Below are 18,319 nucleotides of genomic sequence, written 5' to 3'. Positions count from 1 at the left end.
CGAAATACAACATTACGTTTCGATCTTTTCATTACAATAAATCTAATCATGATTGCCATCTGATCAGTTTAATTTTTTGCTCAATTAGTGATTCAATTAGGCAATCGATTCTGGAATACTTTGCGCATTGATTTTGGACATCAGCTGTAAAATTATGCAAAACGAGTGCAGGTAACTTTGGGATCTATCACTTTGGAAGGAGGGGTGATAAAACTATGAAGTATTTTTTCTGCATCAAAAAGCAAGTATTTGGTAACCAAAGTCCCAAAATAGGATTATGCAATAGAGTTGTCTAAAATTGGCCTAGATTAGGGAAGGTTGTTCCCAGATAGCGCAATATATTTTCTTAGGAAAAGACCCCCTATTTCAGTTTGCATCATTCCTTAGACAAAATGGCGGAGATACCAATGAAAAGAATCTTGGTGCACCTGCAAAAGGCCGGCGAAACTTCTCCAACCGTAGCAAAGTTCACCCAGGTGAGTTGTCCTCCCGCCGTAACTTCTATAAAATGTTTCTAGACACCAGAGATGGCCAGAAATGTTTCTTAATTGGATTGGGGAGAGTTTGTAACGTCACCAAGCCGAGGTGTAACGTTAGACTAAACACCTGTGAATATGATGTTATGATGTGTGTACATAGAGCACATAACGTACACCCGAAAAGTGGGAAAATTGTAACCAATATCAGTATCTACTGTGGTATCTTGTGGGCACAATCCCGTATCTGTATCTGTATAGCCGGTATAACCGCCTTTTGGCTTAACACACCAGCTTATCCTGTAGATAACTCTTTGATAAATAATTTTATATGGCATATTAAATTTGTTTTGGTTATAGCTTGTGGCGCTTGACAGCTACCGGTGGTAGGTACAAGTGAACAAAGGCTATTAGTGTGTGAGGTTAGATTATTTTCAATTCAATTCAATTCTTTATTTAGATACCAAACATAACAGACAAACATGACATACAATGTTGCCTGAATGGCGTTGATATTTACAAGATAAAATGTCAAAAAATTATATATTTACAACAACTATAAAAACAGTACAGTAGGTGTACAACCCAGATATTTACAAGGTCCATTATCCTGTGCCAGACTCTGTCTGTACAGTCCGGTTATAGAGTCTGATTGAATTTTTAGAAGCTTCGTTGTTAACGTTGCATGTCAACTTTTCTTCCATATTCCTTCCGTGTCTTAAATATTACCTAAACCAACACAGACCAAAATGACAGATGGACATAACACACATGTATGGGGGCCTGCATGCCCTTTTACGTAGAGCGTAATCAGCCATTTTAATTCTACGTAGACTCGTAGAGCGTAGACAGACTGCTCTAATTCAACGTAGAGTGTATTCGGCGCATTTAGGGTAGAGCGTAATTCGCCGTTTTGATTCTATGTTGTATACCTAGCTACCCGAATTTATCGTAAAACGTAATCGCGTATAAAAAATTTGGCATAGATAGTGTTGTCGGGACCCCCATGCAGGCCCTCATGTATATGTGGGAGGGGGAGATTGAACAAATGCATCCTGCAGACAAACATATAATAAAATTTTAAAGTAGTCTTCATGCCCTTTCTGTAAATCATTGTGACTATTTTAATTTCCTGTAATTCACAGGTAAAAAAGCATGTAATTCTTAGTAGGTGCAAGGACATTATACTTTGTATATACATGTAGCGTGACGTTTAGATATAGGGTTATATTCCTAGTAATGTAATGTTATATATCCTACTATACATAATACATGTATGCCATATGAACTGACTAATTACTTAGAATAAATGCTGTATGATATATGCTATATTCGAAAATATCTTAACATACACTACAGGTTCAGCATCCTAACATAATACATGTAGCTGTAAAAAACAGGTACTACCCTCGTCTCCAAGCATATGTAAGGCATCAACTTGTTTTTGTACATCTTTTGCTTGTTTTAGACTTCTCTCAAGTGGTGAGTGTTTTTTCAATAAATGTGTGCGGGTCATGCCACTTGAAAGAAAGGCGCCAAAAAGAGCTGCATAAAAAACAAGTTAAAACCATGCATCTGCATGGAGATTAACCCTAATCTGTATCCTTTAGAATTTCGAGAAACCTATTAGTAATTAGTGTGTCAAATAAGTAGCTATACCACATAATGTCGGCTAAAAGGCTGCAGGATATTGCCTCTGACTCATCTAAATATATTTCAATTTTAGTGTTACAATTTAGTGTTTAAGATTGCATATTCCCTACGTATGTACATGTATCCTTTCTTGTATATTTCTAATAATACTATGAGGGCTTCAAATGTGCCAGATATACCACAGGTACCTTGTGTGCCCATTATTTTCTATATACCGGGAGTGTTGAATTTTTGTCAATATATCTTTGGAAACTGCTGGTCTACACTTCAGAGAAATGTAATCTTATAAGTATAAGTAGTGACATGATTTATTGATTTATTAGGTTTGTACAACTCGTATGTTGAATAGAGTGTTGATTTACCACATCTAAGTATGATAATTGTAAACTTTTGTGAGCTTTCTCTTTTGATTTGTCTATCATAAGTATAATGTGCCTGGAAATTAAAGGTACATGTATATAATTTTTTTCAGAATCTTTTACTTACCAGATTATATATATATATAGTAAGTAGACCTAGTATTCCCCTAGCCTGGATATGCTCGGATGCATTCTGGCCAGGGATAGATTTTGACCTGGTCTCAAAACATGCACTCATCTCCTAAGGTTTTAGTAATTGTCTTTTGAAAAGTGTCCAATCATTTAGGGTAATGACCAGTATAGCTTATTTAGCTATTACCATTTGAATTTGTATGACAGGTATAAATTGCATGAAATGTTCCAACTAGAGCATGTCTGATCTTAACTTAATCTACGTGTATGTAGGCCATGGCGTCAGACGTTTCTTGTCTTTAGTAGGGCAGGTGGATCAGTATAACGTACTGAATATCTCATTCATCAGTCTCAACCACAAACGAACGGTGATCTCTTTTGTGGTCAATCTGTTAAGCGTTGACGTCAAGCCTTCTGTGTGTCATTTATTACACCGGTGTCTTACCGCCTTCCCGTGCTATTCATAGGAGTTAATCAATACCCTCTACTTCATTCACATTTGTCATGTGATACCGATGTTGCTACTGTAGGAAGGATAAAGAGCCGGCCAATCTGAACTGCTGATAATTAGGCCACATAAATTTGATCTGTTGGTTCTCAGATTTTTTTACAAAGAAATATGAAGCGACATGTACAGGGCGAAAAAAATAAATGAAAACAGACCTAGGCATTCTATGATAGGAGCCTTGAAGTCCATATACCAGGCCGATTTGTAATTCAAACAATGAATTTCAAAAACCACTGCATTGATAGATGGAAAAACTCTGAAGAGAAGGGACTTCCTTCAACTGCTGGGGCCAAAATATGAGCATTTTGGAGTTCAGAGGCGTGAATCCATGAACCAACAAATTAAATTGGTGTGCCCTTATGAATAGATGCAACATACTGACTCCCCTGATATGTTGCGCCCAGTGGCATTGACAAAGATTGATAATTGTCCCAAGGTCCGACCCAGTGTTATGACTCTATGGTTACATTACACCCCTTTGTGTCCACCGTATTACGCGTCTCTGGTTTCTCTGTGTGCGTAGTGTCAATGACTATTCATGAGCAGACAACGTGTCTGTGTCCATGGTGTGGGTGTGGCTTTCTGTGGCATATTATAACGGCAGTTATGGAAATAGCACAGGTGAGCAAACCGTCATACGCTACAGTCACTGTTGAGCACCCAGTTGGACCAGGTAATGTTTTGTAGTACCAGTTGTCTATTTTTGTATGGAGCAGACAGTACAAATCAAGCACTTGACATTTATTCTGAATGTCTCACAGGTAGGTTGAAAGATATGATTACTAGTAGGCTACTGGTACATGTTACTTCATCTTATTGAGTATTATTACTAGTATGTCTACTACAAGACAGTGGTAGAAATCCTTTTGGTCAGTGTTCTGCAATATTGCAGAATGTCAACATTTTGTTCTGCGATTCAGAGATACTTTCTGCAAATACATGTACGCACTTAAAAGTCTGGATCTAAACCCATGGCATATGCATGTTGGCAAACATTTTACATGCAATTTAAAAAACACAATGGAAAATTACTTGGCATATAATATATTATAGAGTCAGTTGAGTAAACACAAAAGCTGAACCCCCTAGCCTGATTCTGCAAAATTGGAGGTTGCTTAGTAATTTTTCTTATACGATGTTGAAAATGTCTCTGCAAAATGCAGACTACAGATGCATGGGTATTTCTAACACTGACATGGGTTTGTTATCATTGTGAAAAGAAACAAATTGTGTTAACGTTGTTCAACAACATTCATGTCAATCATGTGAACCACTTTATTCTTAGAAGGCCACACCAATTTAATTTGTTGGTTCTCGGATTCACCTCTTTGTTTTTTTCTGATTTGCAAAAAAAAGAAATTGATTCTGGTCCTGAATCAACTGAAAAATGCTCATGTTTTGCCCCAAACAATTGAGGAAAGTCCTTTTCTTCCTAGTTGTTACAGTTTTCCCATCTATCATTGCAGTGGTTTGATTAAAAGTTCACAATTCAATGTTTAAATTTTAACCCAGCCTTTTGTGTTGACTTCATGGCTCATTTCATAGCATTTAAGCCTATAATAGGATGCCTAGACCTGTTTTTATTTTTATTTTTTTTCGCCCTGTCGCTTCATATTTTTTCTGAAAAAATCCGAGAACCAACAAATTAAATTGGTGTGGCCTAATTTAGATGTTTTTACTTGCACAACATTGTATGATTGGTTTTGCTTGTTAAATTACACCTATTTCAATTTTCATTAGGCCACACTATCTTAATTTTATGGATGCAATTATGGATGGGCGAATGAAAAAAAAATCCAGGCAAAAAAATGCTGCTAAACCATGTAGGAATACAAAGCTGCATAGTATTGTGAATTTGCAGTTACATGTAGTACATAGAAACTTTATGACAAGCCGGTACTGTACTGATTTCTTGAGTTCCGTGGCGCTTCAGCAGTCTGGTCCCTATTATATTGTTATTGCTGTTATAGCCGACTCCCAGCTATTGTCGCTACAGTAGCTACTGTGGACTATGAAGAATGGCATCTTGGCCAGAGCCTCCTCGGAGGTACTTTTTTCGTGGCGAAAATCAATGCACACACGGATGTCATCCATAAAATCAAATCAATGTGGCTTTAGTACTGTTGCATTTTCCTCTAAGCTGCTGTCAGACTCTAGGCTGTTAGCAAATTTGGTACCTCAGTGGTTAGTAAGAACTAAACAAATTCACTACCAACTTCAGGAAGAATTTCTTGCTACAGAATATAATTTCATCAGGACTTCGAAATAGTCACATACTCTCACATATTTTTAGATAAAAGTATAGTTCACATGTAAATGTAATTTTGCTGTTCTATAATTCTAAGATACATTAAAGTACCATAGCAGTTTAAAATCTTTTTTCATTTGCCAAGTGTTGTGGGAAATCATAATCAGGAATGGCCATTTTTTTCTTCCATTTGTGGTGAGATTATGTATATACATGTACAGATTCTAATATTTCTATTTTCAAATTGATAAAAGAAGGACTGTGGCCTTATACATGTACATGTATTTTAGTCAAAAGTTTAACATTTTTCTTCATTTTTTAAATTTATAACTGATTCTGAAAACTGAGGTTGTATAAGGCATAGAATTGGGACTGAAAAAAAAAATTACCATAGAACCTTCTTAAAGAGGAAGTGGAATTATCCTTAGGAGGCAAATGCCCCGAAGTTTCCGTAGCATTTACGTCATGGATTTTTGTCAAGATTCTGAAGTGCGCTCTATACTAGGGCTGCGTACCTAAACGCAACATCAGGTACAGGTACAAGTACCGGTACAGAGGTTTAGGTACAGGTCCGGACCTGTACCTGTACCTGAACAATTTGACAAATTAACACGTGTTCTTCACTTTTTCAATCATGATACAAACAATAATAAAGTGTTGACAACTTGTCAGTATCTTCCAATCACAACCCTGGATCAGCCACACTCTCGCGATGTCTCGTGAGACTGAGGATCTCAAATCAATCGACGGTGTTTACGCCTTTTCCAGTGCTAGTTTTTCGTCTTTGTGGTAGGATTTACCTATCTTTAGTCATATACATGGTGTAAACTAGCTATTTCGGTATATACTCGTTACTTCATGATCCGGTATTTTGGACCTGTACCGAAACGATTTTTACGGTATTGGACCAGTACAGTGTACCGGTCCGCAGCCCTACTCTATACTGATGGGCCTTTCTCAAACATGCCCCTCAACATGCACTCCTTGCAACAGCTTAATGCACGGCCCATCAATCCACGTCATGTAAACCTTACTTGTAGCTTCCAGGCTGTTTCCTGCTAAATTGCATTTTAAAACTCATGCACCACTTCTGGTGATCTCCGCTGTTTGATAAGTGCAACTCTCGGACTACATCGTACATTTTAAGTAGGATACTATGAGCTTCCTCAAGGACAGGCCTATGAAATACCAGTCATCTGCGATCAGTCAGGATATCTGTTACGGGATTCTTGTTGCTTAAAGATGTCACAGAATTCAACAACATTTGTGCTGAGCCTAAAATTCTTTTAGCTTGTATTGTAAAATTGCAAGCTGTTTCATTGTATCAAACCTGCAATCCTCTAAATTACAAGGTGGGTTCATGGTGTACTTTCAGTCCTGTTTCTATAGTACCTTTGTTGTCTGCATTCATGCTACAATTATGTACCTACTCAACAGTTTGAGTTGCCAGTGCAAGTTGCTAATTGCATACCGGGTTTGTGTTTAGAATTTTCTGAAATATGAGGAATATCTCGTAACATAATTTCCTACGAGAAAAGAGATATCCTTACACAGGAAGATATTCTTTTCATCGCAATTGTATCTGAGGGTTTGGCAGATTTCTTTGATTTTCAGTATATTTTTTATCAGGAATAGTGATATATTGGGGTCCAGATGATTTTTTCTATTTTCATTGTATCTGTATTTTCTGTTTTATGTCCAAGTTTGTATTTGTTACCCCAACTTTGTGATTATGTTCTATGTTTTATGAGCAAACAAAGGATCCCCATAAGCACATTATGCTATGTGCTTTCTACATCCAATGCTCTCAAGTCTTTGTGAATTAAATAAAATCTGTATTTCCAAGTGTTGAAACAAAAAATTGATAACCCTGTGTTGTATGTGGTGTGGGATCATCTATAATGCTACTTTTATAACTATGTTTACCTTTGCAGAAGGAAAACATAATTTGTTTTTGCTCAGTTTCCAAACAAATAAGGTCAATGACCTGGACCAGACATCTGTCGCCATGGTAACTGGTGCTGTAGCAGACACCCTGTGGTGTTGGGTTACATTATGTAGCGGGACAGAGTTGGGGGCTGCTGCGCACCATATACATGTAATATACATATCAATGGACATGATTATGAGTAACAATAAACAGAGCAGTAGTTTGTTAGGCTACATCATGTGAAGGTAGAAATGCAAAATGCAAAGGTTACTTCTAGTCAAGTTGTGATTTTGTCAGCACGATATGTACCTCTGTCCACTCCAAAGTGTTGCACGGAGGTTTGTGTCCTATGGACTCTAGTTTTTTGCATACTTGGCAAGACAAGTGATTTGTGATCTCCACAGAATCTTATCGGGCACTACACAGGGGTGGTTGAATCGAAATTTTCACCAGGAAATAGAACTCAGGTGGAAATGAGTAGGGATATTCCATGAATGGCACACTGTATTTTGTACATAGAGTAGAAATATTTGAACCAGGATACCTGAGTACAGGCAGTACAGCATGACCAGGGCATGACAAATGAGAACAACGGGTCCTTTGTGTTCTATACTCAGCCTCAGGTAAGGTACAATGTAGGGGAGTGCTACATATACATTGTCACTTGCACAAAATTATGATATTGTACATTTATGTCGTACCTCCTGGGCCGCAATTTCGATACAGGTGTTCCGGCCCATGTGATAACTACAGCCCGGTTCTATTTGGTTATCACATGGGCTTCCAAATGTTCCATAGAGCATGTTTCGCCTGCGCGGCTTTCAAAAATTCCAATTTCGGATGTGGGATGTTGTCGCATTTTTGGGTTTCATAGGCAAACTAAATTTTGCCTCATTTCGCATTGATACTATATGATATATAGGCATGTTTTCTTGGGTGGGAACTACATAGATAAAAGACAACACGGTATATTCCGCCTAACCCTCGGTCCCAGCCCTCCCTTTGGCCTTCGAGCAATCCGACTTGCGGTCGGGCTGGTACATTTTGTACCTCGGGTGATAAAGAATACACTGTGTTATATAATCTGTATGTAATTCCTCTTACTTATACACAGTGTAGAAGACAGATCGGGAGAAAGATTGAATTATGAAATTGCTAATTACAGTAAAGGTAACGGTGCCATAGCCTTTTTGAGGCTGTAGGTGCATTTGGTATGTAAGAAACAGGAGGAGACAGTAAAAACCCTTCTGGTCCCGGGCCGGGGTTCGAACCCACGACCAAACCCGGGCACCAGTCAGACACTCTAACCTCTCCGCTAAAAGGTCTAGACCCGTTTGCCTGATCTGTTGGTAGCGCCTATAAACCCCCCACTGTTACAGGTATTTAGTTAATCCACACTGTACGTGCACGTGCATCTTGGGCATATGCATGGTTTTCGAAGGCAGCCCATCGCTAGTAAATTCCTTCCACCACTTCAACAGCTAGTCATGAATTACAGTTCTGCCTGTCTATGAAATACCATTTTCTGATTTTAATAAAGTCTCTAAAGGTGTAAAGTAGAAGAGTTAATCCTGATTCAGAAAAAAAAAGTCCCCAAGGATATTGCCATGATTGTAAATGTATCTGTCACTGGGACTACATTCATCTGTCTGAAAAGTGTCATTTAATTAATACAATGCACCAAAGCGGGTGTAAAGAATTTGTGTCCATATTTTCTCTTGTAAACAGCTTTCTTCAAACCAATTTAGGCATGTCATTGTGTATTTGTGAATTGCAAATTATACAATTGGTTATATTCAATGGCCATGGACTATACATTGTTAAATGTGTTACTTATGCATTGACTTATATGTTCCAGTATAAAGTGTGCACATTTGTGAGCTCATTGGAGCGAAGTATTATTAGAAATTTTGAGTTAATCCCCTAGAAATAGTCATGATTTATTTATCTAACTCTATGATATTAATTCTAGGCTGTTGAAGGGCTGTAAAATTTAAAAGTAAAAACATGATCACAGTCATCTCCATGCACCCTCTAGTGCTTTAGTTCTCCATGTACATGATCAGGATGCATATGGCATTTTATGTCCTACCTGGGCCGCGATTACGTTCGATACGGGTGTTCCGGCCCGTGTGATAACTAGCGGTACAGCCCGGGTGTTCTTAAGGCGTACGGCCCGGGCCTTCCAAATGTTCCATAGCATAGTTCGAACGCGTTTCGCCAGGTGTGCCGTTGTCCGAACGCCGGGTTCTCGAACCAAATTGTTACATTTTTACGATGGCGGCATCCAAGATGAACAGACGTATTGTCTTTCAAGGCTATGATACTGTTTCAAGCTCAACTTACATCGAGCAGCAGAAGAATCCCAACACCAAAAGAAAGACGGAATCTGATATCCAGCATTTCTTGTTGTTTCTGGGGGCGAATGGAGAGGAGAGGAGGCCAGAGGACATCTCGGCGGCAGAACTGGATGAGAGGCTGGGAATGTTCTTTCTCGGGATACGAAAGGACAATGGAGAAGACTATGAACCAGACAGCCTTACAAGCAAACATCGATCAATCGCCAGGTATTTGAGAGAAAAGGGGTATCAAGAAGACATCCTTGTTGACAAGACGTTTGCCCACTCTCGCGAATGCCTTGTAGCAAAGCGGAAGAGCTTGAAGAAGGAGGGAGGGCAATAAGCCAAACCGTGCCGACCCGTTAAGCGCAGCCGAAGAGAAAATGTTGGAAAAGAAGAAGCTTATCGGACCGTACAACCCAGAGAGCCTAATCAGTGGACTCTGGCTGAAGAACACAATGCTGTTTGGGATGAGGTCCAGGACGGAACACTGCAACATGCTTTGGGGAGACGTAGAGGAAACGACTGACAGTCAAGGCCGCATTGTGCTGGAATTCAGCGAGCGTGCAACCAAGACAAGGACCGGCATCACTTCTGATTCCCGGCCATTTAAGCCCCGAGCCTATGCCTGTCCAGAAAGTCCAGCCTGCCCGGTCAACTTGTACCGAGAATACAGGAAGCGACGCCCAATCACGCAGATGCACCCGACAGCCCCCTTTTACCTGGGCATCAACAGAGCGCGCAAGCCGGGATCAGAGGTGTGGTTCATCAACGCCCCGATGGGGAAGAACAAGATAGGGACCATCATGTCCACTATGGCTGAAAAGGCGGGCTTCGCCGGCCGGAAGGTAAATCATAGTGCTCGTAAGACTATGATGCAAGCCTTGGTGGCAGCCAATGTCCCCCCGACTCGGATCGTTCAGCTATCTGGACACCGAAATCTACAGTCTGTCAATAACTATTCGTGCGCTACTGAAGATCAGCAGAAGGAGATGTGCGACATTCTCACTAGCACTGGAAACACCTGCGAAGCGCCTGTACTTAACGTTACAGTGCCGACCTGCCCTTCAGCACAGCCGACGATTCAGATCAACTTCGCGGGCGCTTCTATTCAAGGGGGAACGTTCAACTTCGGCGGCACATGTGCATCCTCCAGCGCACAAGCGACTCAACAAATCAACACACAGTGACTTTGAATGACTGTTTTGAACTGTTACATCATGTTTTGAACTGTTACATCTTGTTGAACATGCACAGTAGCAATGCACAGGTGCAATCGAACATGGTTCTTTTTTCGAATCTTTTCTCGAATTGTTCTTCTTAAGAATAAAGTTGTTGCAGTGACACAGGGCATCAGTGTCTCAATTTGTGTCCTTTTTTTAGTAGTTTGGCAATGAAATCAACGCTTTCGCAGCCCAGGGATGACATAAATAAAATACAACACGGTGTATCCGCATCGCCCTCGGTCCCAGCCCTCCCGCGGGTCGGATCGCCCTCCGGCCTGCGGCCGTCGGGCGATCCGACCCGCGGTCGGGCTGGTACCTCGGGCGATACGGAATACACCGTGTTGTATTCTATATGTACATATTATTAATAATAGTGATTAATGATACATGCATTTTGTATTGAGTACATGTACTTTAGTACACATACATTTGTGGGCAAAACACAAGTCACGCAAGACTTACATGTAAGATAACACCAACTCCCCAAATCCCACTGGATACCACAAGACAGATTACCCATTTAATTTAATCAAAGAGACCTACATATAAAATGCCACATCAAGTAATCCCCTACTAATGTACACTTCAAAACCCCAGCTGTTCAGGACATTCTGAAGAAGTTCTGAAGAAGGTTGCATTTAGTAGATTTCTTTATCAGTATTCTAATATGTTTTTTTTTTGTGTGTGTGACTGTGACAATCTTCTAATAGGGAACCTTGCAGAATTATGACAGACCTTATCACGTACCTAGTTTATTATACATGTACCTCTAGCTTTACAATTACAAATTAAATGCATTAACTCATTCCTCTAGAAGTCATGTTCATCACATTTTGTGACAATTGAGCCCAAAATGTAGGATATGTACATTTTATTTTGTAGTTGATCCTTCTCTTCAATCAGAAACATACTAGTATGTAGTTAAGTTACCCCTACTTTGTGCCTTGCAATTGAATATTGTGTGACTTAAGCTGGCTAAGCTACAAGAAGATTAATCAGCCAAGTAATATGGAGATATACAGTATTATCAGGGCTTATAGCACCTTGAGAATTCATTATCCGATATAGCTGAATGCCGTTGGCAAATTTTTGAAATGGTTGTTAACCATTTCTTGAAGTATGAAAATCTAAACTGATCGCCCTTCAGGAACTCCTGAATTAATAAATTTGGGAATTGGCCAAAATGCTTAAGCTTTATATATATATACCAGTTTACTGTACTGAAAATTACAATTTTGAACTCACAGTGACACTCTTTTAAGATAAGACTGCACTTATATTATTATGCTTGTTGATCTGCAATAGATACAATTGTACTGTCTTGAAAATCAAATTTACTATAAAGTAACCCCCCAATGCGGTTTCTAACTGAATGGTTTATTTTTCCAATTACGGCAATGTCAGATCCGGAGATCAAATGTATTCCACTACAAAGTATATAAATCACACACTCAGTTGGGTTCTTCCTTCAGGCAAGCAGTTTTCTGATCCTTTATACATTTACCTGGTGTAGCAAATTGGCAAAAATGGAAACCTGGTCCAATATAAAATATAATTAGGATCATCTCTTCATACATCAGTCTGCAGCTGCCATTGGCTGGCTTAATTCTGTTTTATTCATACTGGAAAATTAGCTTCTAACCCAGTCAACCGTATAAGGAGATAGTAAGCTCTTTGTCTTGATTCAAGGCACGCATGATAGAATTTGTGAGGTGAATGTGTGTTGTATGTTGTATTATGGTCTAATTAAATGGGAGTAATGTGGCAGGAGACATCTTGTCTGTATTAGGAGACACGTGAGTTTGATGATTGTTACACTGGTAATTAGATTCTTTTCGCAGCATTTATTCTGCTCCGTGCTGTCACGCTCTGGTGAATGTGCACGGATTACCAGGCTGTGGAAACATTGTTGAGAATTCTAGTCCTGACTGTGATGTGTCTCTGAGATATATATAGCTAGCTAGTAGCTACAGTAGTACATATAAATACTACATGATGATTGTAATTGAGTCAAGCTTGTTATATTATATACAGCCTGCAAAGGCTAATCATTATCTACGTTTTAGAAAATTTTTCATCTCATTTACTTCCAAAATGTGTTTCAGATAACTCTCAGCAGTACCATACAATTCCAGACATACATTTATGACTGTTGACTTTCCATCTATCACTTACTCGTTTTTGTAATTACTTGTTCTGCATTCAGGATGCTATGAAGGGGCCCCTACCTTGCACAATTGTCATACGTTAAACTGCCAGCACGTACAGGTAGAGAATTATATCTAATAGGCACGGCGCCGTAATACACAGCTCATTATTATGTGGCACACGTCTTGCATAGAAGCCTCCTTATTAATCTGTGATGTTTCACCTGTCTTTGTGCATAGACTGTATCGACTGCAACAAATTGGATGCTGACAGGCTGCTACACAGACGACTAGATGAAAACGGCCAGATTGTCTTGTACCTGAGAGGTCTTAATAAGGATTGCGTGAGGAAACGGTGAGTGAGGATGTCGTCCCAGCCGGGAGAAATCAAGTGGACGCCGTCAGCGATGTCCGTGCCCACTATACACCCGGTAAACGCTCCGACTGCTAAATACAACAAGATATCCGAGGGCCTCCGGCATGTTACACCTGGCCACATCCAGTGCTCAATGTTCTGTGGGGGAAAGGGTTGCAAATACGAAAACCCTGCAAAATGGCCGGCTAAGGATCAAGCCGTGAAAGGGCTCTACTCATCATGGGTCACCGACGACATCTTGGCCATGGCAAGGCCCTCAACGGAGATCATTACAAAATACAACATCATCGAACAGTTCCAGGAGCAAGGGATCAAATCTGTGGTCAACCTACAGAGGCCATTTGAACATGCCAGCTGTGGCAATGCACTGGAGCCGGAAAGCGGCTTCACCTATCTCCCTCAGGACTTCATGGAGAACGACATCTACTTCTACAACTTTGGGTGGAAGGACTACGGGGTAGCATCGCTGGGCACCATCCTGGACATGGTCAAGGTCATGTCGTTCGCTATGGAGGAGGGCAAGGTCGCCATTCACTGTCACGCAGGGCTGGGGCGTACGGGCGTCCTGATTGGCTGCTACTTGGTCTGGGCAAAACGACTCAACCCCCATCAGGCCATCCACTTTGTAAGGGAGAAGAGGTCCAACGCCATCCAAACCAGGGGGCAGATCCAGTGTATACAGGAGTTCTCCCAGTATATCCGTCCGCTCAGAGTCATCTTTCCGTCCCAAGACCCAATCTCCTCTCCCTTCACCTTCAACCAGTATCTCGGCAGGCAGAAGCGTTACCTGCACGGGTTTGAAGCTCGGGAGTTGAAGTACATCCCCAAGATTGTCGACGTGGTCTGCAAGCTGTTGGCAGCAAAAGCCCACGTTGCTAGCAACGCAGGAAGCCATACTGGTCTGCGCCGGACTCTCTCAAAGGAGCAAGTCGTCGAGGCAATCAAGGAGTGTGCCCCCGCTGCATTTGATAACACCGAAGAAGGGGCCAGCCCAGACAGCACCACCATCTCGGCATTGTCTCTTGAAGAGGTGCCTTCATCACAACTTGCTAATAACTTGCCAAACGTAAAGGATTCTCTGCAGCCCGAGAAGGGCAGCCTCGCGTGTCAAGAGCCTTAAGCGAATCACACCATAGAAGACATCGCGGTACCAAGGCAACAGGAGAGGGCTGATCAAGAGGATTCTAACAAAGAATAATGTAAGAAAAGGAATCGGATCCTTTTACGCCGCCATCTGACAACTCCGTTTTAGGCGCACCAGGTGGTGGAGACGCAACAACCACAACAACAAATACCAGTACTACTGCCTCACAGCAACAACAACAACAACAAAGTTTAGGGGAGGAATCAACCTCCTCAGACAGCAACTATAGCAGCAACTCTGATCTGGGCAAGGACGGCTCTACTTCTTCTTCGTTGTCAGGGGAATTGCCTGAGAACGGATCTTCTAGGCCAAGACTGAAGAAGAAAAAGAGCACCTTGCAGAGACTGAAGGAAGATCGAAGGAAAAGGAAGTCAGAGAGCGAGGCAATAAACAGTGAGAAGAAGGAGCCCGTTGCGCTTTCTCCGAGAAACTCAATGTCTGCAGCAGAGAAGGTGGCCACTGCCATGGCTTTTGACATGTCAACAGACCAGAATGTGAATCAGGAAGTTGAGGTTTGGCAGGCAGAGCTGAACGAAGACGACGCAGCATGGGAGAGGTTGAAGGTGGAGAAGTGTCCACGAGTCTTGAGTTGCCTGATGTGGTCGTGGCTGGAAGAGTTGAAGGAGCCAGTCCTAGGTGACAAAGACATCAGTAATCTAGTCGAGATGGCAGACAATCCTCACGAAGCACTCGAACAACTGGAGAAGGGACACAAGCACACGCTGATGCACATCCTGAAAACTGTAGCTAAACTTCCCAACATTCCCCCCCGGCGGTTTGAGGAGAAGGTTCTAGCTCGTCTCATCACTGCCTTTACCAAGCAAACTAACCCAAAGCAGGCCGGCGGGGACGCAGCACCGCAAACTGAGCCTGCAGAAAAGGTTAAAGTTATGGAGTTTCTAAAGAGAGTGGTCTTATCTGAAAAGCAGAAGATTGTTGAAAAGGAGAATCCTACAGCCTCAAGTAACATTAGCAAAACAGATGATGTGTTCAGTGACACGGTATCAGAAATTGAGAAAGAGAAACCAATTGGAAATGAAGAGAAAGAATCAAAAGAGACATTGGAGGAATTTGCTGTCACAACTCAAGGTGACCAAAACAATGCTGATGAAAAAGAGCCCGCAGCGGAAGAGGCATCCCACATCTCAGAGGAGGATAATGAACAACGTTTCCAGAACAAAGTACCAGAAAACAATGCAGAGCAAGAAGCAGGCAGCAACCAGGATGAGGAACCATCACAGATCCAGGAGACCTCGGGAGAGACAGTCCAAGAAGACGATGTTAAGCCAGAAGAAGACGACTCAAGCTCTTCCTCTGAGGAGATCGCAGACGTCTCGAAACTGACAGCCAAGACTTCTGATGAGGAGAATCCCTCCAAGAATGTAGAAGATGATGACTAGCTCATGAAAGCTAGTGGTAAGCATGATCGTATCGCAAAAGTGGTGTGTAATGCTGGATTAACGCTGAATTCGTCTGGCATTTTAGGCATTTATGCTAAAAAAAATTGCCATTCCAGATCCTTTGCAAATTAGCATCAATGATGCACTGATTTGTTGACCATTGATTATTCGGACACCTTAGACAAGCAGATTCAACTGCCAGTCACATGAAATCAACCCTCTTTTGGCTTCTCCCTTCAGGCCACTAATCTTAGCCGGGCACTCATGGTTCCACATGCAATGTAACTGACCACAATGTAACTGATTACCACGACAGAAAATGGCACCAATGCCAAAACTACAACAACACCAAACTTTAAGCATCGGGGCAGCACTACACACCACTTTAGTAAGGGATTTATTTATTTTTAGGGTTGAATGATACCATTTCTGTGGACAGCAAAGAGTCAAACATACTGTGTATGACCAAACTGTTCAAACCAAGAGATGTAAGTATTGATTCAGAAGTACTACTGGGGGATATACATGTATACAACCCCATCCAAAACTATGCTGCAAAATTTGTCTATATGCTGCCAAAGTATCATAGTTTGAGATATATATTATGATATTGTCTTATTTGTGCTTGTTTCAGTGGCTGCTACTCATCTATACCTTAAAAAAGTACTTTTGTACAGTATATACAGACTGATTTGACTGAATTCTTCATATGAAAAAAATCAGCATTTTAGCACTTGGTGTGTGTCTTTATGCTAAATGTGCATAATATAATTCACTGGTAAATGAACTGCGTAAAAGCTAATTGCAAAAATCTCCTTAATTTGTATACAACCACTGCAAAATACCAGGTGTTTTCAATTTCCCTATACTGTATTTTCAAATTTTATAGTCGGTTTCTTTTTTTCATGTAGTGTAATCAGGTGGTGACAAGTGTGTTGTTTTTGTTGCACCAGATTTAAAGTAAAGTGGATTTAGATTCACTGTTAATTGTTAGTTTTCTGTTACAGTACGTAATGCAAATTTGCTGTGTTGTATTTTCACCAAGTACTACTAATTGAACACATTTAGCTGTATATATTCATTACATTTGTACTATGTATAGGTCATCTATAAAGTATATGTGGCTTCAATTGTAATAAAGAACATATTTGTCAGAACAGAAGAAAATATTTTTCTGTTGATCCCTTTTGTTTGATGATATTCAGAAATGCTGGGATCTCAATCATTAATTTTTTTAAGACATCTCAAAGATATTGTTACTAATGTATGGAGTGGCACTGTTCTGTACTGTGAGGGAGTAATGTTGACTTTTATGTGCTAAGAGCAAATGTATATATATCAGGGTACATATACATGTGTACGTGTACAAGTACATAGCACTTGTGTTACAGTAACTTAAAAAGATATAATTCACTGGTACAACATGGACTTATTCTCACCTTGACAACGGTTAAATCTACAGCATGTTGAAAGATAATCTAGATTATGATAATTATGATTAAAACAGTTACACAGGATGCAAGGTTACACAGGAAATTGTTTTTAGCTTCTGTTTGGAGAATACATGTATATGTAATGAGTTTCAAGTGAAACCAGACAGGAAACTTTTTAAGGCAGCATTTATTTATGTTTGAAAGTTTTTCAAGTATGCTGTTCAATCTAGTTATAACTTAACTTAAATTTATGCTTAAGTTTAACACAGAAGGAGCTTTGAAACATATTGTATGGTACTTTATTGAAGAAATTAGATATACAAGATAGAGACAGACTAGTATACTTCTGTGGTTGCACTTGTAGAAAAATTGATCAATGACTTAAATATGGCTTGATTTCCAAATTATCTTATAGAAAATTGTAAATTTAAGAGGACTTGAAGTATCTGTGGACTTTTTAGAAAAATGCTATTTTTCCGCATCTATTTTGAATATCTCTGATAATTTTGCGATTTGTTGAATGTCAGAAGACATATTGAGTAATTCAATGAAGCTATGCATGACATGTCAATGTGTGGGTTGTTGTTGGTCATAAAAGTGTCTTATGACTCAGAAAGAAGATATCTTAGGAAGTGAAGTCTTTGGTTTAGTAAAATTTAATGTAGAATTAAGATCTCAAGAAGAAAACCAAGTTCAACTGCTCACATTCCACTTCACAGGCCTTCTCACAGAACCCATTGCATGCTGGGAGAAACAGGCATTATGGGTAGCTTAAAGTGTAAACAAAATTGTTACCATGGCAACCTGGATGAGACACAGTTTGCATGTTTGCCCACTTTACCCATGGTGCACCACTTGTCCCAGCATGCAATGGGATTGTTGAAAAGGTCTAATTGATAAACTGTCGCAAGAAATGGATAAATTTAGGTACCACTTAACCAGTGTGTT

The 18,319-nt window shown here is 40.3% G+C and overlaps 1 protein-coding gene across 1 annotated transcript; it reads left to right on the top strand.

Moving 5' to 3' along the window:
- Window positions 1-378: 378 nt before the first annotated feature.
- LOC109469534 (protein tyrosine phosphatase domain-containing protein 1-like) lies at window positions 379-16,733 on the top strand. Its single transcript, XM_019768066.1, has 3 exons — window positions 379-476; window positions 13,259-14,511; window positions 14,604-16,733. The coding sequence occupies exons 2-3, from the start codon at window positions 13,384-13,386 to the stop codon at window positions 15,936-15,938; spliced, it is 2,463 nt and encodes an 820-aa protein (XP_019623625.1). The 5' UTR covers window positions 379-476; window positions 13,259-13,383; the 3' UTR covers window positions 15,939-16,733.
- Window positions 16,734-18,319: the final 1,586 nt, after the last annotated feature.

This window comes from Branchiostoma belcheri, unplaced genomic scaffold, assembly GCF_001625305.1.
Source record: "Branchiostoma belcheri isolate BF01 breed outbred unplaced genomic scaffold, Haploidv18h27 scaffold207, whole genome shotgun sequence".
In the NCBI taxonomy this organism is placed as follows: Eukaryota; Metazoa; Chordata; class Leptocardii; order Amphioxiformes; family Branchiostomatidae; genus Branchiostoma; species Branchiostoma belcheri.
This window is presented reverse-complemented; position numbering and strand designations above follow the sequence as displayed.